The sequence below is a fragment of the Lissotriton vulgaris genome, chromosome 3_1 (assembly GCF_964263255.1).
Source record: "Lissotriton vulgaris chromosome 3_1, aLisVul1.2, whole genome shotgun sequence".
Classification (NCBI taxonomy): Eukaryota; Metazoa; Chordata; class Amphibia; order Caudata; family Salamandridae; genus Lissotriton; species Lissotriton vulgaris.
In genome coordinates, this window is record NC_141689.1 from 773,361,288 (window position 1) to 773,383,637 (window position 22,350).

At 50.8% G+C, this 22,350-nt stretch overlaps 1 protein-coding gene across 9 annotated transcripts in view; it reads left to right on the top strand.

Moving 5' to 3' along the window:
• The window catches only part of CSNK1G3 (casein kinase 1 gamma 3), a 443,408-nt gene that overhangs the window by 180,328 nt on the left and 240,730 nt on the right, over positions 1-22,350 (top strand). For all 9 annotated transcript variants that reach the window (XM_086961092.1, XM_086961090.1, XM_086961093.1 and 6 more), the window contains exon 6: positions 22,245-22,350. This exon is cut by the window's right edge and continues 129 nt beyond it. In XM_086961092.1, coding sequence (XP_086817218.1) covers positions 22,245-22,350 — 106 coding nt within the window. The remainder of the gene's footprint in view (positions 1-22,244) is intronic.

A 22,350-nucleotide genomic window follows, 5' to 3' on the forward strand; every position in this document is an offset into this window, starting at 1 on the left:
GTCCAGGATCTTAGTATTTGGGCCTATGGCGTCCAGCAGTTTATCCTGACAGGAACGCCAGGATCGGTCGTTTCCATTTCGGGGGTCTTTGACAAATTTCGCCATGAATGTGGCCATTTTACCATCTAATTCTGGGGTCATGGCAACTTTCCCCTCCAGGGTAGGACGCGGACATTCTCCCCTCAGACAGCTCCGAGTTTCCTTTTCCAGCGGCTTGCGGAGGAGTGCCGCCACAAACTTCGCGACTTTTTCCCCAGGCACCCAGGCTGCCGACCGCTGATGAACAATCTCGTCCGGGTCCAGCATGCCTGAGCTATCCTGCGGAAGTTCAGCCGCGGAGCCGGACGGCCGCCACGAGCGCACCGACTCGTCTTCGTCGTCAGTGTCTGCCGGGGAGAACCCACCCGGGGAGGAAGGGGCTGTCCCAGACTGCCCTGAAGGTCCCGGGGCTGGGGTCGATGCAGGGGTAGGTTCGGTTGCCTTTGCCAAAAAAGCGTCGCGCAGGCGCTCAAAGGCATCCCTGTCCACACCCTGCATGGACCCAGTAGCACCGTCCTTACAAAGTTTCTTAGGAGCAGGGGGTACCCCCTCAGAGGCCGCAGAGGGGCCTCCAGACGCTCCCAAATGTGCTTGACCTAATTTTGCACATTCCTCCACAATGCGCGCGGAGAGCCTGCCCTCCATGGGGCCTACAATCTCCTGCACGCAGCGATAAATAGAGCTGTCAACAGCGTCGTAGAACTCATCATCGTTAAGGTACTGATGAGATTCTTCCTCTTCTACATAGTACCCCTCTGCCATGATGAACAACCCTGCCCAAGGACAAGAAGGGAATAAGGCACGGGGTTACCAGGCAAGCGCAGTACCTGGGTATGGCCCAGCCAGAGGCTAGCAATCAGGTGGGCTGGAAACCAGACCTATCGAGGCAGCACCCGCCTCCAAGCGCGCAGACCCTCTCAAGGACCGGGTCTATGCCGCCCCCCTGCGCGCTAATGAAAGGGGCCCTAGATCGGCCCTTATGTAGGGATCGGAATCAAACAATGCGGTGAGAACCGCTAAGGTGCTGTTATACTGCCCGTAGGCGTTCAAGGGCGGTAATCCGCCGTACAGACCCCTTCAGGGCGTCAATGTTAAGTTGGGGCAAATACAACCCGTAATCGGGCATCCGGGTTGAGGCGGCAACAAAGGCGAGGCTCCGGCGCGGCTCCTTCTCCTCAGCGCGGCTCCCCGTCAGTGACAGGAACCGCGCCAGGGGGAACGAGACGCGACGGCTCCCTCTAGCTGTCGCAGCTGCACCGCATCAGAAACGGGGACATCGCGTAAGGGGCGAAAGCGTCCCCGCGATGACTAAATCAAGGGCTCTGAGGAAAAAAGACATAACATCGCCACAAGAGCCCTCACATAGCTACGCAAGCGTATAAGAAACATAAATAGTCCCAAACATGCAATTTTTAACCCTCACCACAGCAAAAACGCAAGAGGAAAAAAGCAAGGGACTTAACTGGCTGCGAAGCAGCGAAGAAAGAGGAAGGGGACACAAGATGGACGCCCTATCTTCGTGCGATGGACACTGTGAAAGGACTAGTGTTGTGTGGTTTTCCATGGACTTGATGGGAAATGTAGTTTTTCTCTTCCTGAATTGTGATGTTACATGTTCTTGATCTCTTGGTTTGGAGATTATTCAGTCATATTTTTCTAGACTTCAGTGCTTTTCTAGGCTGCTGTGATTTGTAATTGTAATAAACAGCGAAGAAGGAAAAGCATAATCTGAAGCCTCCGGTCCTGACATAGAATTGTCCAAACTGTCCCATTTATAAAAGTATGTTGTTTAATAGGTAGTGTTTACACTGGAATGCGACAGTGATGGCAGTTCAAGTCGGTTGTGAAAACTGCATTTGCCTCCCAATCAATGCCTTAGGGCCTGGCACTTGTCTATTTACAAATTAAACACTGGGGCATCTATGTGATGTATGTGAATTATTGGACAAACCACAATTGAGGACCACGTTACAGGAAACCAAATAATGCAAAGCCAATGTTAAAGAAATTTAATTTTAAGGAACTAAAAATAAATTAAAAATAAAAATTATTAAAAAATATTTTAATATTTATAGATAATAAAAACATCAAAATAAATTACATGTTGGAGGAGTTTAGGGGTAATGAGGCGTTTTTGCGTTCAGGCATGGGTGATGTTTAGGAGTGATCATGGGTTTTTAGGTGTTTGGGATGGGCAGAAATTGGGCGTGGAAAGGGTTTCTTGGATGTGAGTGAAAGGGTGGAGTTTAGGAGTGGTCAGGTTTTATTAGGGTTCAAGGCGGGGGTGGAGTTTAGGTATGTGAACAGTGTTTAGGGTTTAGGTATGGGTGTAGTTTAGAGGTCTGGGATTGGTGTAGTTTAGAGGTCTGGGATGGGTGTAATTTAGGCATGTTGAGAGGTTTGTAAGTGGCAGATATGGATGATGTTTAGAAGTTCAAAGGGTTTCAGAGATGGGTGGCGTTTAGGGGTGGTGAGGGGGTCAATGAATTGAAAACATCCAAAGTAATTGTTTGCCAATGTAAAAGATATACATTGAAATACTGTCCCATGAAGTAAAGCACTGAAAGGAATATCTTTGACAAAAATGTTTCTCCTAGGCAGACCTGCAACCATTGCATTTACACTGTAAAAATTTTTAGCAAAAAACTGAAAAAAAAGAAAAAAAAATCCTGAATTTGTTTATATGAAATGGTAAGTGCCATTTATCTTCCACATTTTCATTATATAGTTAAGGTGAAATGCTTTCTCAGTAATGGCGTTTCTTGAAAGTGTGTTTCAATGACATCACATACAACCCATCTATGGTCTGGAAGCAACTGCCACTTAAGAAGGTTCAAGTAACTGATTTATAACGTCCTTAATCAGGCTCAAGTAATTGCAAGAAAGTTTAGTTGGAAGATAGCATACTCATTGTCAGCCATATGAAAATCACTCAACAGTAAATATTAAACTCCCAAAAACCGCTCAGTCTCGAGAAAACTGCCAGCACAATGGGTTGTGGTAATGACCACTTTGAAGCAGTATCTGGAGTACTACCAAAGGCAGCGGAGTGTACATGATCAAAGATGAGCATGACTACAAAGAGTAATAGGAGAGGACACTAGGTTGGGAGGTTATAATGGCAGCCCAGCAATGAGTATCAACGGTGCCCAATCTGCTTTCTGCAGCACCCTGCGTTTTAGAGATATGGAAAAATAGGTAATGTAGCTCGTATTCCCATCATGAAAAAAACCTTCCTTTCAGACTCTTGAGTATTCAGCACCAGATTGCATATGACTGTTGCTAAGATAGCCTGGCTGTATATTTTCTTTTACTACAGGTAGGCTACTGACATCCGTACACTATGGCCCAGATTTTCATTGCATCCGTGCACAGGAGTAATTATACACTTTGCTTCTTGTTCACAACCTGTGCTACTCAGGATGTCAGGACCATGAGTACAACCAGAAGGTTTGGACTGATTCACCAGAGCTAAGAAGACAAAAGGGGTTTGCATAGGTGCCTAATGGCATCATGGTAGGATGAGGTGGTGACCGGGTTAGACATGGGATGGGCAACATCAGACATTGAGGCCCAAACCATTAACTAAATTGAGATATGATTTGTTACAGACCTTGGAGAAAGGGAAATTTACTATGGGAACGGAACACATGCATACTCATCAAGGATTAAACAAACGGATGGGCAAATATCCGAATTTGCACATAACAGAATAACAGCTCAAAAATAAGCTTTTGAAATTTTACATTTTGAAATTTTGTTTTTTTGCATAGTTAATGAACGTCATTGCAGATTGCCTCAACAACGAATATAAAAACACTGAAGTATAAGAACAAATTAATTACTCCAGATAAATGCTTATTTAAAAATCTATAGAAAACTGCCTGTTCTATATGTACCTACAAAGTGGTATCTATCATACACATAAAAACATAATCCATATATATGACAAAATTACAGGACAATTTGGTAATATAAAAACACAAGAGTAAAAATGTGTTAAATACCCAATTACAAATTGGTATATGATGTGTGAGAAGACTATTCTATATATTCCTTCAGAGCCGCCGCATATAGGCGGATACATAATCCATATATTTGCCTAAATTATATGACAATTGTGAATGCTACCCACTTATGTATTGAATGAAAAATATCCTAGCTAACGTAACGGAAAGTTTCAATTCTATTAAGGACTTGTAGGCGAGGATTATGCCTTCTTTCTTCATTTTATTCCACAGCAGTAAGAAGGTAATAAAAAAAAACTACTTTTCCCATGAGCCACAGGAAAATGTAGAAACAGAAACAATCATTTTTTTTTGTTTGAATATATTTTATTAGCATTTCTTAATCATTGGCAATAATGTTCAGTACATATGACGATAATAAACTGCTGAAGAGTAAAAAAAATAATTATACAGCATTTGTAATCTTTTTTTTACACCATTATAGCGACTGCATTGCTCAATAGTGATGTGCACAGTAAATGAGAAACTGTTCTTGTGCAGTGTCGGTTTTGCAATTAGGCTGTTGAGGACGCATGTGGTGTGTCGTCTGTCTGGCGATAATGGTGGGGAGGATGTGATGAGTTGTGGTGTGGGGCTGCATGTTCTCCACAGGACAATGTGTTCCCTGACCATATCCTGTAATCAGTGCGCGGCGTTTCGTGCATCATATTAGCTTAAGGGGAAATGCTGAGTGCCTGATGAAGTGCAACTGCTAATATAATGTAATGGTAATGTAATGGTAATGTAGTTTCTTATATAGCGCACGTATCACCACAAAGGGTATCTCAGCGCTTGCTTTGGGAACCCGTCCTGGTTTTTCCCTATGGGATAGCCCAGCTGGGCACCCCCAAGGTGAAAGCCAGGCATCCCGCCGCGGGGGCCGTAGTGGAGATTGAGCAAGCTATTGCCCAGAGTTGCAGAGCGTGAACCCCTGATTCAAGTAGGCACCGAAGCGAGAATTATCAGGTCCGTGGACATTTGGGCTCCAAACCCTGCCGCGTCGGGAATTGAACCCTGGTCCCGGCCGACCTCTGCTTCTGGGTCTGCCCCCTCTAACCGGTGAGCCACACTTCTCCGCAACAATATCACACATGCAAACTTAGAAGAATCTTACCAGTGGTGAAAGTACCCTGGTTTTTGTAACGTAACCATTGTATAAACAGGGAGGTTGGATAATTCAGGGGAGAAAAGAAGGAGAAGAACGAAGAAAGACTCTTCAGGTGTGCAAGTTGGAGGGGGGGAACTGCGAAAAAGAAAGAGGGTCCGAAATAATTGTAGTGAGGTGGGAGTGCCAATGCTGATGCTAATGATGCGGTAGGAATGCCGATGTGTTATCGTAGGGTGAGTTTCATTAGGTCACGGCAAAGATGTTGGCCATGTCCATCGTGTGGGGTATGGGTCCCCGTCTAGGGGGAGGGGGAGGAGAGGGGAGAGTTAGTGCAGTCGTGTCTAGTATTTAGGGAACCAGTAGCACCAGGGGCGTGGGGGCATTTGGTACTTTTTGCGGTATGTCCTCGTGTCATTGTTGCATGGTAGGTTTGCATGTCGTGTCATGCGTCTGGTTACAGGCGGGGAGAGTTGTGGCGGGCGCGTGGGGTCACTACTGTGTCCCATGTCTGTGGTTTGTTTCGAAAGAGGGCCATATCTCAAGTAATTCCTTGTTCTATGCTTTCCTGCTGGAAGGACTGCAGGGTATCATCCCATAGCTGTGCAATGGGGTATTTTCTCAGTCCCGCTGTCTCCTCTCGGCGCAATATTGTGCCTTCCGCCCTCGCCCAGTTGGTAAAGGAGGCATGCCAGTGTCGAATATGTGGGGGTTCGCTGTTTTTCCAGTGTTTGGTGAGCAGTCGCTTGGCCATGACAAGTCCTAGGTCAAAAAACCTAGCCGGTACTTTGTTCAGTTTAGTCCTTTCATAGAGCCCCAGGATGCAGGCTTCCCATGTGCGCGGTATGTCCTCTTCAGTGCATTGTGCCAGCAGTGTTGTGATCGTGTCCCAGTATGACTGGATGCTGGGGCACAACCAGAGCATGTGTAAGAGGTCTGCTCCAATCAGGGAGCATCTCTGACATGCAGTGTCGGTGACCGAGAAGTATCTGTTAATTTTAACAGGCGATAGATAAGCATGGTGTAAGATGTAAAATTGTATGATCTTGAAGCGGGAGTTACGTGGAACATTGACTGTGCTATTCAACACCATTGCCCATTCTTTGTCCGTCCAGGCCCTTCCTCTATCCACCGCCCATTTGTCTCTTAGCTGTAGGGTGGAGTGCTGCGTATGTGTCAGGAGAGCTTGCGCTAACCAGTGCACCACGTGGGTGCCATTACCCATGACATGTAGATATTGCATGAATTGGTGCATTGGCGGCTCCTCAGACATGTCACCCCAGGTATCCGCTAGCGTTCTCACCAGGGACGCATATTACAGAAACTGTCCGGCTGGCAGGCCAGTGTCCACAGTGATTTCAGCAAAAGTGAGCAAGGCTCCGTCCGCGTAGAGGTCTCCTAGTGTCTCCACTCCCACCTGTGCCCATCTCTCCAGCATGGCTTCCGTTACCACTCCATCCTCTCTGGGAGTGCCCAGCAGGGGGAGCACCGGGGCTTACGGCCTCACCATTCGGGTTAGTTTTAGGCAGCGTAAGAAGCACTTGCGCGCCACTGCTAGGTGTAGTTGTGAAGGGCGGGGGGTCTTAGTCAGGGGATGGAACAAAGTGCAAATTTGTGTGTGGGTCCAGTGAGTGGTGTCTGTGGCAGTGTCTCCCAAATTTCTGCCACTCAGCCATCCCAAAACCCATTGCAGCTGTGCTGCCAAATAGTACAATTCCAGGTTGGGGACCGCCAGGCCCCCAGCTTCAGTGGTCATATACAGCTTTGCCAGCGCTACACGGGGTCTACCGGTATTCCAGATTAGGCTGCAGAGTAAGGCTTCCAATTCACTAAACACTCTGGTAGGGACGTAGTTCGGGATATTCGCGTAATAATACAATAGTCGTGTAGGACTATCAATTTCGTCAGCGCCACTCGGCTTGGCACATTCAGGGGCAGGGTTTTCCAGAAGGCCATCTGCGCGCGTAATGAGATCGCTCTCATCAGGTTCCCGTCTAGTATTTCTGATGGGTTCCTGTAAATGTGTATTCCCAAATACCCGAATGTGGTGGGATACCATTTGAGTCTTTCGCCACCAATTCGGACATCACATTCAGGCTTCTCCGGGCTAAATGGATAGGCGCCCGATTTGGTCCAGTTGACTCTTAAGCCTGACATGTCCTCAAAGGTCTGAAATATGCCAGCTAGAGATCTCGGGGTGTTGGTCAAATCCCTGACGTATAGAAGTAGGTCATCCGCATAGAGCGAGACTGCGTGCATACCATCCGCCATCGGAATTCCCCATTCCTCCCCCGTGTCCGTAGTATCGTTGCCAAAGGCTCTAAAGCCATGGAAAACAGTAGTGGGGACAGGGGGCAGCCCTGTCTGGTGCCCCTTCGCACTCGGATGGCATCCGAGAGGAGTCTGCCCGTGCGCACACGGACGGTGGGTCTTTGATACAGCAGGTTAACCATGTCTGTTTAACCATCCCCCAGGTCATACTTTTCCATCACGGCTGCCAGGTATGGCCTCTCCACTGAGTCAAATGCCTTTTCGAGGTCTAATACTAGGCACCTCGATCGCGGCCATTGACGGGTAGCGTATTCTTGTACACGAAACAGCCTGCGTATATTATATGAGGTGTTGCGTGTGGAAACAAAGCCGTTCTGGTCTTGGTGTACCAGCGTTGGAACCAAAGAGGCCAGTCGTTGGGCAAGGGTATAGGCGAGTATTTTGTAGTCCGTGTTGTAGAGGGCCAACGGGCGATAGGAGCCCATGCGTGTACCATCTCTGCCAGGTTTGAGGATGGAGATAAGGTTGGCCTCATTCAGCGTGGGAGGGTGGGAGGAATCTTCCGCGGCCGCTGCATATATTTTCAGTAACTCAGGAATGAGGATGTCCGAGCAGGCCTTGTAAAATTTGGCGGGTAGGCCGTCCGGGCCGGGGGATTTGCCATTGGACAAGTTAAAAATGGCTGTGCGAAGCTCCTCAGATGTGAGCGGTTCCCCGAGATCTTCCTGTTGCTCAGCAGTCAATTTTGGCATTTGCAAAACCGAGAGGTATTCCACAATATCAGTTTGAGGGACTCGTAGGCGGGAGTTATAAAGTGATTTGTAGTGTCCTGTGAAAGCTTTGTGTATTTTATTTTGCGTGTAGACCACCTCACCCTCATTAGTGCTTATCGCGGACACCGGCGTCGAACGATCCTCTTGTTTAATTAGCCAAGCGAGTAGCTTGCCTGGTTTGTCGCTAACGTGGTGTGTGCGTGCTGAATGAGCTGCGTAATTAAGGTTACGAAGTCGTTCCAACAGTTGCGCGTGTTCTGCGCGCGCCGTCAGTAGGGGGCCGTCAGCGCCATTTATTGCGTCCTGTTCCCGTTGTAGTAGATCAGTCTCCACCTGTGTCAAGTCACCCTCTAGTTGTTTCTGCATGCGTCCCTGTGTGCCTAAGCAGTGTCCCCCCATCACAACTTTAAAAGCGTCCCATTCGACCTGGGGGGAGGATGCCGTGTCTGCGTTGTCCTCAAAGTATTGCGCTGTTTGTGTGAGGAGGGAATCTCGGAATGCTGCATCTTGCAATAGAGCTGGCTGCAGTCTCCAGGTGGGGACGGGTGGATGCGGTCGTTCCCATGCTATGTAAAGTATGTGCGGGTTGTGGCCAGAGTGGGTGCGGCCCATGTATCGTGTGTCAATGACAAGGGGTGGTAGTTCAGCAGATACCATGTATCTATCCAGTCGAACGTGTAGATCATGCGCTCCCGAGTAGTATGAGTATACCTTAGTAGTGGGATTGTGTGCTCGCCATGCATCTTGTAGGTCCCATTGTGTGGCCCAGCTGGCCAACGCCCTCATGGCCCCATGCGCAGGCGTGCCGGGTTGAGCTGTAGAGGAGCGGTCTAGTATTGCATCTAAGATACAGTTATAATCTCTTCCCAGGATCCATGGGACGCCATGCCATGGCGCCAGTGTCATTGAGAGTCGTGCAAGGAAATCTCCCTGGTCAGTGTTCAGAAAGTACAAGGATCCCAGAACCACCGGTTGTCCATCTAGCCTGCCCCGGACTACCACAAATCTACCATCAGGATCGACATGTGTGTGTGACACTGTCAGAGGGGTCCCAGGTCTAACCCACAGTAGCACCCCTCGAGCGTATGAGGAGTAGTCTGTGGCGTATAACTGCCCACGCCACCTGCGGTGTAATGTATGTGCTTCTGTTTTGTTCAGATGTGTCTCTTGTAAGAGTGCAATATGTATCCGGTGGGTGGCGTTTTAGATAGGAATATATCTGATATCTGCGCAATGGTGTGTGCATACCCCTGACGTTCCAGGTACACATTTTTATCTCAGCCATGTCTGCCGTCTAGGTGATTCCTATTCCCTCCATCCGCCCCGACCTGCCCCATGTAACCTCCCTCTGGCCTCCCGCATCTCCTCTCGCCTCACATCTGAACATAGGTGTAGTTGCATTAGCAGGTAGTCCTAATAGATGCAAAAGGTGTGGGGATATAAAAACACAACAGACCAGGATAGGCCATAACAATAAAAAATACCAAAAGGTCGGTTGCTTAACATGCCGCCGTCCAAACTCTCAAAAAGAGATAATAAACCTTACAATTCTAGGGGGTGTTAAGCGTTAGGCACAAGATTGTGAGTCAGTAGTGTTATTCACAAAAGGGGTGTTTTCCCACCCCGGGCCGTAGAGAAAAGGCTGCAGCCAGCAGGTGTCACTGGGAGTATCACAGCTTAGTTCTGTAGGGATGCGGCTGCCCAATGCAAGTCTCCAAGTGGAAGACCGTGTGAGGGCGCACATGTCTCTGGTAGATCCGGGCTGTTAGTAGCCTGATTCCAACTGTAGTGGATAGGGGGACTTTGGCATTAGTGTGATGCATCAACAGTGTTCAATGTCTGGGAGTATTACTCACTGCGTCTCATCGCCGCCAGCCCCCCGGAGCAAGGGAGTCCCGCACACGTCACTGCCGGGCTCCTCTCGCAGCGAGGCGAGTGCGGGAGACGCAGGCAAGGCAGTGTCGACCATGTGTCATGCAGGAGGATCCTGTTGTTCTTTTCAGCTGAGTAGATCTGCTGTCTGTGGCGTAACATCGGGTGGGTCTGTAGAGAGCTGGGAGTCTGGTATTCCGTAGATTGCTTCATCATCACTTGGGAACGATCGCGGGCTGGCGTTCAGGGCAGAGGACGAAGCCGGAGAGCCACTGATTTCCGTGGCCTTGCGGAGTGCATGCTGCTGTTCTAGTAGAACCTGGTCTGTGGGTGGGGAGCGGGTCGTCGCCTCCTGTGTTTGGTGGGGCGTGGGCGATTTGCGCCTACGGCGTTGCCGCGATCCACGTGAGCGCGACGTTGTAGCTGTTCTCTATGCCCGCCGGGGCGCCTCGCCCACTCCACCATCCAGCCAAGCTTCAACCTCCTCAGGGCTAGGAAAAAAGTGTGTCTTGTCCTGTGCCTCCACTCTCAACTTGGCTGGGAAGAGGAGCGAGTACTTGAGACTCGCCTGCCGCAGCCTCCGTTTTACAGCAAGGAAGGAGTGTCTCTGACGTTGCACTTGAACTGTATAGTCAGGGAAAAACATTATTTTGGTTGATTTCTCCGAGTTTCCTGGTTTCACGTAGAATTGTATCACGGTCTCTATAGTTAAGGACACGAAGGATCAGCGGTCTAGGGTTGGAGCCCGAGGGAAGTGGCCTCGTGGGTACACGATGTGCGTGCTCCACCACAAAATATGGCGACAGCGTGCCTTTTGGCAGGATGGCTCTCAGCCAGTCCTCCACACGTTGTGTGGGGTCTGTTCCTTCCCACTTTTCCGTCACACCCACGAGTCTGATGTTATGTCTTCGTACCCGCCCTTCTGCGTCCTCAGCACGGTCTTCCAGAAACTCTACTCTGTTCAGGAGATCCTGTACGTTCTTATCCGCCTGGGTCACCCGAGGTTCTAGATCTGTCACTGTACCCTCCAGCGATTTGGTGCGGTCTGCCAATTTTTTGTGATCGGCCCTGAGGTGATTGAGATCAATCGCCACACTGTCAATTTTAGTCTACAGTGAGGTACAAGTCTGTTGAAGTGACTCTTCCAGGCGTTCCATAACAGGTAGCACATTGTCCAGTTTCGTCGTTACGTGGTCGGTATTCATTTGTGGCGGCGACTTGTCCAGCTTTCCCTTCGTTGATGCACCTCCCGTGCCAGTGCATGTTTTCACACCCCCAGACATGAGCAAGGCGGTGAGCAACAGCGTCCGCTGCGTCCAAGGGGGTCTGCCCCGGTGGGGAGCACTCCGTCGCGTTGTTCAGGCAGTTGGGGTTTCAGGGCTTCACCACTCAGAGAGGCAATCAGGATGCGCAGTGTTGCTGGTGTGGGCGCAGTCTGCCTTCCCCCTATCAATACTCTGTGGGTGCAGTGACCAGCGAGGGCAGCCGATCGATTAAGGGCTACTAAGCATGTCGATCCATAAGGGTATGTAGCTGGAGGTGCAATGTCTCTACGCGGCAGTTCGGTGTATGGCGCGTTGCGTTAGGTTCCCCTCGTCCTCGTTATCGCATCGGAGCATACACCTAGAGTGGGGTATGCAATCTCAGTTACGTCTGGGTGTGCTCACCCTCCCCAGCTTCCTTCCGCACCTTCCAGTTGTTGTCTGCAGCAATGGGGTCCGCAAGATCGACAATCTGGGGGGGGGGCCCCACTGGTAGCCAGTGGTGGAGTTCCGATGTGCCAGGGCAGCAGTGCGTCCCGGTTGTGGCCAGGCCTCAGCAAACCGAATGTGCACGCTCTTTGTGCTCGGCCCTCAGGGATTTCGGTTCCACGCGTTGCGAGGGCCCGCCGCTAGGCCTAGTCCCCCAGTAGGACCTCAGGCTATTCATGGCGTTGCCTTCCCATCAGGGCTGCCAAGTCTCAACCGTGGTGCGGGGGTGACCGGTGCGCTCCTTTTGCTGTGGGCTCAAGTAGATGGCGCAGTGCAGGGTGTGTCTCACCTCAGGGTTCTTGAGCGTTCTCGCTTCTGCCCACCGTCACCAGGTCCCAACTCGGCTGGCTGGATGGTGCCGCTCCTTCAGGTATGTCGTGTCATGCCTGCCCTTCGTCACCACGTGGGTTCCATGCAGGGAGTGGGTGTAGCTGGTCTCTGCGTTGTGGGTCCGTTTCGGCTCAGGGCACTGGAGGTGCAGGCATGGCCGTCCGGGTCCAATGGCCGGTCGCTGGGGGTCTCAACAGGTTACCGCTTAGGCCGCGTCTTTTGGGCCAAACGTCCAGGTGGAGACCGCACCCATGCGTGATCGCTCTCGCCGGGCCAGTGGCGCCCAACGCGGCAGGAGTCTGCTAGGTGGCGCCGGAGCGGTCCCAAGTCGGCGATCGGCGTCAATATCGGCTGAGGGGTGAAGGAGGGTTGTCTCTTGCTCCTCCTGCAGTTGCGGCTAGATCAGGATAATTTGGACGGAGAATCGGCCCAGGTAAGGGGAGCTCGGATCGGAGCTCTACCCTACTGCGTCCGTCGCCATTGCGTGCCAAGCCACGCCCCCGAAACAGAAACAATCATGATAACAACCAATCATGAGCCAAGACCAAGTCTAATCAGGGGCAGCCAGCCCAATATAGTCGTCCTTCTCTATGGTCCAGTCTTCCTCTTTCTGAGCGCGACAATAGCTGATCCGTACTCTTCAGACATCTTGTTTGTGAGTGTCCGAGCCTGTAGAGAGCAGGGACATGTTACCCAATGGACACCAACTCTGACGCACCAGTTAAAGCAACATCAAACGACAAGGTAAAACATATTAATCGAAAACAGTTACTTACTATTTTACGGGGAGGGTTCTCCTCAGAGTCAATGGGCAGGATAATCCTTGCCTCCGAGTCCTTAATAGAATTGAAACTTTCTGTTTCGTTAGGTAGAAAATTTTTAATTCTATGTCAGGACTGGAGGCGAAGATTATGCTTGTTTAAAGCTTGCCCACAACCAGTTGCGCCATATTCAGCACTGGTTTGAAGTAAAACCTCTTAAAGGTAGAGTCCGAAGACCAATCTGCCGCATTAAGGATGTCTTCCAGCCCTGCACCTAAGCCAAAGGCTTTCGAGGCCATCGCTCCGCGAGCGGAGTGTGCACCAAAATGCCTCAAACTAATGCCGGCCTCCTGCATAACCCACCTAACCCATCTGGCGATTGTGGGTGAAGACACCACCTTAAAGGTCTTGCGGAGAGAAATAAGCAGCTGTCGCTCCCCAGGCGGACGAAACTCTTCCGTCATTTCCTCGTATGCCTTGAGGCACTGAACCACGCACAACTTAGGCGAGTCTGGAAAACGCTGGGTACGAAATAACCCTGGTATGACACTTAGTGCGTTGTAGGAGACTAAAGAGGACACCCTCCGGAGAAAAAATCCTACCCGTAAATGTCCAGGGCCCGCACATCTGAGACCCGACGGCACGAAATCAAGCAGAGGAGCATAGCTAATTTTGCCAAAAGCTCCTTGCGAGACAGGAACCGGTTAGGTTGCCAGGATAGAAAAAGGTTTAGCACCTAGTTGACATCCCAGAGGGAGGAATAACGGGGTTCAGGTGGCAAAGAAAGATTCACACCCAGAAGGAGTTTGCAAACCTGGGGGTGTTCACCAACCGGAGTACCATTGATCGGAACATGACCCGAGGAAATCGCTGATCTACATGTATTTATAGAGCGATACGCAAGGCCATCAGAAGCCACCTTTGCCAAGAAATTCACCACGGCAACAACGTCGGCGACCAAGGGATCGAAACCCCTGTCGCAAACACCAACGGGACCATCTGCTCCATGCGGACCTGTATCGTTTAACCGTGCTGTCCGCGCAGGCTTTGGAAATGAGGTCTTCAACCTCCCTCAAAAGGCCCAAGGTTTCCCATCTACCCCGGAAATGCGCCATGCCATGAGAAACGGAGAGCCCGCTAACGCCAGCGGATGCGGATTCCTGTACGGATCCGTGAGAAGGGCTGGAAACTGGTGGAGTATGATTGGAACATCCCAAGAAAGTTCCAGAAGAACTGGAAACCACACTTGCGACCTCCACAGGGGGGAAATCATCATCAGATCCGCCCCTTGTCTGCGAACCTGAGCAGAGCAGCGAATGATCATTGCAAAAGGGGGGCACGCATACCCCCGCTCCAGACTCCAATCCTGGAGAAAGGCATCCGTGGCCTCCGCTAAGGGATCTGGCCGCCAGCTGAAGAATCGGGGAATCTGGTGGTCCAGGCTGGACGCAAACAAATCCGGCGTAAACAGACCCCAATGATTTCACAAGGCCGCAAAGATGGTACGATCCAACATCCACATGCTGGCATCTCGGAAGTGGCATGACTGGTAGTTCGCCTCTGAGTTGTCCCGACCCAGTAGGTAGTCCGCCGTGACCGAGATCCGACTGTCCAGGCAGTACTGCCAAAAGCTTGCCGCTAGGTCCGAGAGTGCTTTCGATTTGGTGCCCCCCAAATGGTTCACATACCGGACCGCCGACATGTTGTCCATCTTCAGGAGGACGCAGGACTGTACTAAATCTCTCGTCCAGCACTGTACGGCAAACAAACCTGCCAAAAGCTCCAGACAGTTTGTGTAATTTCTGCTCATCTGGAGACCACAAACCTCCTGTGGACAGATCCCTGTAGCAGGCCCCCCAGCCGAGTCGGCTGGCATCGGACTCTATTACCAGATCCGGGGCCGAACCGAAGATCGCTCGCCCGTTCCAGGATTCCATGTGGTCTAACCACCAACAGATCTCGTCTCTCACTTCTGCCGCTAGGGCCACCTTGTGGGAATAGGGATACCCCTTCAGGAGGAAGTACGCCTTGAGGCGCTGCAAAGCCCAGTAGTGCAGGGGACCCGGAAATATGGCCTGAAAAGAGGCAGACAAGAGACCCACCACTCTCGCAACCTGACGGAGAGAGAGACCTGGTGGGTGGCCAGAACCCGTCGCAGCTCGTGCCGGATCATGGAAATCTTTCACGCTGGGAGGCTGAGCGTAGAGTATGTCGAGTCGACGACCAACCCCAAGAAGGTAAGAGACTTTGTCGGCTGGAAAAGGGACTTTTCTCTGTTGATCACAAAACCAAGTTTCTGTAAGAGGTCCACTGCCATGTGAAGCTGAGCTTCCAGACGACGAGGACACGAAGCCATCAAGAGGAGGTTGTCTAGATATACGATCATTCTGACTCCTCTGGCCTTCAGAAACTCCACCACCGGTTTGAGGACCTTTGTGAAGCACCAAGGTGCCGATGAGAGGCCGAACGGGAGGGAATTGAACTTGTAAATGCGGCCTCCCCACATAAACTGCAAGAACATTCTGTGTGCGGGAAAAATAGGGACCACCAAATACGCGTCCTTGATGTCCAAACGGACCATCCAGTCGCCGGGGTGCAACACATCCCGGAGGTGAATACCCTCCATTTTGAAGTTTCGATAAACCAGCCACTCGTTGAATTCACTTACGTTTATGACTGGTCTCTTGCCGCCATCCGTCTTGACCACCAAGAAAATATTGCTTAAAAACCCCTCTGGGTGGAGGACCGAGAGGGAGATGGCGCCCTTGCATAGAAGCGCGGACACCTCTGCATCCACTAAGGCAGAATCTGACGCTGAAAAATGAATGGGGAGGGGAGGGTTGAACCGGGGACCCTATGAACTCTATTTGGAACCCCCGGACTGTCTGGAGAACCCACGCATCACGTGTGAGGGACAACCAAGCCTGGTAACAGTTTGCCAACCGCCCCCCTATCTCAGATGGGGAAGAAAGGTGAACACTCACTGGAGTTAGAGTTGGAGGAGCCGCCGCGGAATCCTCTTCCTTTCCCTCTGCGTCCTCTCGTAGGGTAGAAGGACCCAAAGCGGGACTGGTCCTGCTGTTGCCCGGAGCCTTTTTGGTTACCCTGTTGGTGACCTCGACCGGCTGAGCGACCCCTGCCTCAGCCGTCCCCGCGACCCCTGCCACGGTCGGCCCCGCAAAAAACACGGGCAAACACTTTGCGGATCGCTGACTGTGCCCTATCCAGGGAGGTAAAGGTGTTGACAAACTTGCAGAACTCCTTAACGAAGGGCTCGCCAAACAGGCCCCCTTGAGCCACTGCTCCCGCCTCAGAATCCGCAAGATCCCCAAGTTTAGGGTCGATCTTTATGAGGAGGGACCTGCGACGCTCTGTAGAGAGAGCACAATTGGCATTTCCCAGGAAGACAACTATGCGTTGTGCCCAGTTGGAGAGAATCTCAGGGGAAATCGTGGAGCCGGACTCCTTGGCCTCCTCGGCCATGTCCAAGATCTTGGTAGCTGGCCTGAGGGCATCCAGAAGCTTGTCCTGGCAAGCCCGCCAGGACCTATCTATCCCCTTCTTCGGGTCGCAAATTAACTTCTGCAGGAAGGTATGCATCCTGGGATCAATTTCCGGGGTAAGGGCTACTTTGCCCTCCAATGAGGGACGAGGGCACTCAGCTCGCAAGCAATTCCTTTCTTCTTTCTCCAAGGGACGGCGAATGTGTTCTGCCATGTAGGCGGCCACCTTCTCCCCAGAAAGCCACTCCGAAGAGCGCGAGTGGACAATCTTGTTGGGGTCCAGCATGTCCGAGATGACCTGAGGGGGAGCAGAAGGCCGGGAGGAAGGTCCGGGGTCCGCATCAGGATCCCCAGAAGGAGGAGACACGATAGGCTGAGAAGATGCTGGGACAGAAAGGGGGAGAGGCGCAGTCTGCTGAACTGCCCAACTATACAGAAAAGCCTTGTGCAGGCACTCAAAGGCATCCGAATCCACTCCAGGCACACATGGACGTTTGGCCGGAGGGGAACCCATCTGGGCGGAGGACGAAGGGACCACTGGTGTGGGGGGGGGCCCATGCGTTGTTCAAGGCGCGAGAAGGCCTCATTAATTTGGCCGGAGAAACTATCCTCCAAGGGAGTTATAGCCTGGCCCACAGCCTGATAGATGGAGGAGTCGACTGTGTCGTAAAAGGCATCCCCCCAGGGCAGCTCTGCCAGGGGATCCTCCTCCTCAGGGTACTAGTCCTAGTACTCCATACCTGACGATATAGAGGGCACCCTGCAGGAAGGCAAGGTTATAGGTCCGGATAAGACCGTGTAGCAAAGGAAGCTGGGTGTCAGCTGGAATTCCACAGCGGTAAAATACTGCCACAATTCACGGGGTTCTAGCCCCTGGGGACCCTTGCTGGCAACAACTGATGCAGATAACACACCCTAGCAAAGGGCGCTTGAACGAGGCATTCTAAAATATGCACAATACTGACTCCAGCGCGTAAATGGTATTGAGCCCTAGAGTGCAAGTCAAACACTGCTGCAAAACCAGTAATTTCGTCCGTTTCCGCCGCTACAACCCGATCGGGCGTGCACCTCAGACCTGGGGCTCCGAGAAAATGGACGCGCACACGGCGTTTGAATCTCGGAAGAGACCAACACCGCGACGCGTCCCAAACCACCTCCCACGCCCTCTAGAGGCGGGAGGTCACCGGAGCCCAAGCCAGCATTGTGTGCGCCGCGTAGGGAAGAGGAGAAACCTCAGCCCCGTGGCGTCTCGCCGAAAACAAGGAAACCGCACCCGAGGGTGCCGCGCGAACCCCCAGGGGGGGAAAACAAGAGAAACGCTGACCGGAATCAGCCATAGAAACCACCTGAAAGGAAAAATGCCACAAAGCTAAACACGCGTCAAGCCCTAGACAGGCAATCAAATCTGCATGTAACACGCACAATATATAGCAGAACGTGCTAAACCCCCAACAGAGAGAAAAAATAACATTTAACAATTCTAAGCAATGAACAGCCCCAAAGGAAACTGAGGAGTACTTATCTCTGCTGCGGAGCAGCGAAGAAAGAGGAAGACTGGACCATAGAGAAGGACTATATTGGGCTGGCGGCCCCTGATTGGACTTGGTCTTGGCTCATGATTGGTTGTTATCATGATTTTTTCCGTTTCTACATTTTCCCTGTGGTTCATGGGAAAAGTAGTTTTTAGGTTTTGCCTAGCCAATGCGTACGAAGTACGCATGCGCTAGGAAAAACTTAATGATTTCTGTGTGTAGGGACTGGACCGTCCCCACTCTCCCAATGGCTAGCTCCATAAATGGAGGCTAGCCATTGCGAGAAGGCTCTGTCCGTCAATCTCGGACCAGATTCGGGGGCGTTCCCGAGAATTTTTGGCTTTTGGCGACGTCATGAAGACGTCTCCACTGTGGGCGTGCTCGCCTTTCCCGCCCGCTCTCGCTGAATTCCCCACCCCTACCTCGGAACTGAAGCCTTTGCCCGGTATGTTTTTCTCATTTTTGTGAGTGCTTGCTGTCTTCCCCCGCCCCCCCCCCCACTGTCCGTGCGCCCTACCGCCCCCCCTCCCGCTGTCTATGTGTTCCCATTCCTGCACCCCCCCCCTCCCACTGTGTGCCCATTCCCTCCTCCCCCCGTGTCTCCGGCATTGTAATGCTTGTTGGGCTTGTTTTGGTAGGACAAATGTTTGTTTTGGGCTTCTTTTGAAAGTGAGTGGGGCCGGGAAGCCATTGCTTGCCTTCTTCCATGTCTGAGGTGGGTTTCATGATCCGTCTCGTCTCTCCTTGCAGTTAAGTTCTGAATGTCCTGCCCAACACTTTCCATTCTGAGGCTCGGAGTTTCAGGACTGTGCCTAGATGCCCAAGAATGCAAAGAAAGCGCTGTTGGGTGAAAATCAGGACTGGCTTAAGGTGTCACGCACATGACACGAGGTCACGTGGCAGCTGTCAGTAGGTAGACGGATCTACCTGAAGCCCTTCTGCGCCACTGCTTTCCAGGAATAGCAGGAAGAGGGTGCGAACACCAGGGGCCATATTACACACAGTGTAGGGGGGGGGGGGGCGTGCGCGCGTGCCCACGGGACACTGCTGTATCTCACAAGACATCCCCCGGGGGCAGCGCGTGGACGGACATAGCCTGGGTGCCTTGTTCCTGTGTGTAATCCGGCCCTGGTGAGATCCCACGCTCCCTCGCACCTGCCCAGGGGGTGGTCCAGCCCCATCTGCACCGCTGAGATCTCCCAAGACACGCAGCTACGAGGCACCGCTCCCCGCTGCACCTGCGTGGAAGCGCCGCAGTAATGAAGGCGCCTCTCACGCCCCCTCATTACTCCCGGCGCTCTCAGCCCAAACAGCAAATTAGTGCGAGGGCCAGGAGCCGCCCACCGCGAGAAGAGCGAAAACAGAGGGGGGCTGTGCAAGAGGAACGGGGAGGGGGACATGCGCGTGGGCTTGGACTCTTCCCACAGGCAGGCAGCGGAAGGATGGAGGGATGGACACGTGAGCTGATGAATGGATGGATGAACGGCGCATGCTTTGATAGATGAGTGGCGGGAAGAATGAGCGGATGGGTGAGTGGGTGGGAGGATGAGCGGATGAATAAGTGGGTGGGAGGATGAGCGGATGAATAAGTGGGCGGAAGGATGAACGGATGGATGAGTGGGTGGAAGGATGAGTGGGTGGAAGGATGAGTGGGTGGAAGGATGAGTGGGTGGAAGGATGAGTGGGTGGAAGGATGAGTGGGTGGAAGGATGAGTGGGTGGAAGGATGAGTGGGTGGAAGGATGAGTAGGTGGAAGGATGAACGGATGGATGAGTGGGTGGAATGATGAGTGGGTGGAATGATGAGTGGGTGGAATGATGAGTGGGTGGAATGATGAGTGGGTGGAAGGATGAGTGGGTGGAAGGATGAGTGGGTGGAAGGATGAGTGGGTGGAAGGATGAGTGGGTGGAAGGATGAGTGGGTGGAAGGATGAGTGGGTGGAAGGATGAGTGGGTGGAAGGATGAGTGGGTGGAAGGATGAGTGGGTGGAAGGATGAGTGGGTGGAAGGATGAGTGGGTGGAAGGATGAGTAGGTGGAAGGATGAGTAGGTGGAAGGATGAGTAGGTGGAAGGATGAGTAGGTGGATGGATGAGTAGGTGGAAGGATGAGTGAGCGGATGGATGAGTAGGTGGAAGGATGAGTAGGTGGAAGGATGAGCGGATGGATGCGTGGGTGGAAGGATGAGCGGATGGATGCGTGGGTGGAAGGATGAGCGGATGGATGAGTGAGAGGATGGATGAGCGGATGGATGAGTGAGAGGATGGATGAGCGGGTGGAAGGATGAGCAGATTGATGAGTGGGCGGATGGATGTGTGAGCGGATGGATGAGTAGGTGGAAGGATGAGTGGATGGATGAGTAGGTGGAAGGATGAGTGGATGGATGAGTAGGTGGAAGGATGAGTGGATGGATGAGTAGGTGGAAGGATGAGCGGATGGATGAGTGGGCGGATGGATGAGGTGGTGGAAGGATGAGCGGATGGATGAGTAGGTGGAAGGATGGGCGGATGGATGAGTAGGTGGAAGGATGAGCGGATGGATGAGTGGGTGGATGGATGGATGAGTAGGTGGAAGGATGAGTGGATGGATGAGTAGGTGGAAGGATGAGCGGGCGGATGGGTGGGTGGAAGGATGAGCAGATGGATGGATGAGTGAGACGATGGATGAGCGGGTGGAAGGATGAGCAGATTGATGAGTGGGCGGATGGATGTGTGAGCGGATGGATGAATAGGTGGAAGGATGAGTGGATGGATGAGTAGGTGGGCAGCTGGAGAGAGGGACGAGGGAGCGGATGTATGATGAGGTCGGCGGGCGCCTGCTTTGATAGATGAGTGGGTACCAGAATGGACAAGTGGGCAGCTGGGTAGGTGAATGAAGAGATTGGCAAGTGCATGCGTAGATAGATGAGCGGGTGGATCAGTGGCTGGGTGTTCAGATGGGTTAGATGAGTGATTGAATTTGCTATTGTAAATGACAATGCCATTTATGTTAAAAAAAACATAAATAAAAATGTCAAGAGCAATGCCAATAGCTCTAACTTTAACAAAGGCAAAACCATTGCATTGTAAATGCTTGTTTGTTATTACCTTCTTGCTGCTGTGGAATAAAATGAAGAAAGAAGGCATACTCATCGCCTCCAGTTCTGACATAGAATCAAGGCCTGCCTAAAAGTTCTTATTTGCAAGATATTAAAACTTTTTCGTAAAAAGTGTTGGTGTGCATTTCTCAATTACAAAGGACATGTATTTTTGTCTCTTTTGTACCCACAAAGAAGACAGGTTTCAGATGGCCAATAATAATTCCATTTTGGGGGGAGGGGGTCATGTCTTTCTTGGGAAAGTTACGTATCCTTAAGCACATGTGTTTAATTTTATATAAGGTGAGTAAGCAGTTTTCAAATATTCCTGGGGAGTTGGATGAACATAAGTTTTTCTAACCATCCATCTACGGGTCTTAGTAGCAAGCTGATGTGTGTCCTGTGGATGTGAGGTTGGTTTACAACTTACTTGAAGGATATATTAGTAGTTATAGAAGAATCCCAAAAGGATGTACGCCCTTAAGTCAGCAGGGCAGAAAAAAAGATAGTCTCGCCATGGTTTGTGCTTTTGATAGTTTCAAATTCAGCCCATTGAGTGAAAAGTCAAAGATCTTTTTTGTCGCTTTTGGTAAATTTTTATAACATCTAACGAAAGCTCTCTGGTGTGATAAATTGTGCTTTACAATCCCGAATTCAAAGTGAATCTGAGGCTAAGCATTGTCTAGTTGCAATCTAAATAGGCGCATACAAATGTTTGCTTGGAGTGTATACAATAATTTTGAGTCTCGTCCTCACATTATCTCAGAGCCGCAACTGGGTGTAGACATCAATTTGGTGACAATTATCAAAGGGATACCAGCAAGTGATGGGCTACACAGCTTGGTTTGCAATGATTTGAATGCTAATAGAATAAATAGATTGTGCTTTCTGCTTTAGGGCTTGAAAGTGTGATTATAGTTGTACGATTCAAAAGTGGTTAAACCTTTTAATAAATTGTGGTAACTCCTAAATAAATTAGTAAGGATTGTTAAAAATGTTTGTTAAATCTGTTTTCATCAACGATAGATGTATTAGCAGAAATTAAACTAAAACTGTATTTCTTTCTCGACATTTTACATAGAATTAGGTATTAACACGATAATAGGGAACTGAATTAACATATTACATTTTGATTGTAAATGCTTCACGAGGTTGCGTATGGCTTTTAATGTCTTACATGTTCCCATTTTCTTCCGCCTATAAACAATTGTTTCTTTTTTATAAAGATTTCTCGCATGGAATATGTCCACTCGAAGAACTTAATATACAGAGATGTGAAACCTGAGAATTTTCTAATAGGGCGACCAGGAAACAAAACCCAGCAAATTATAC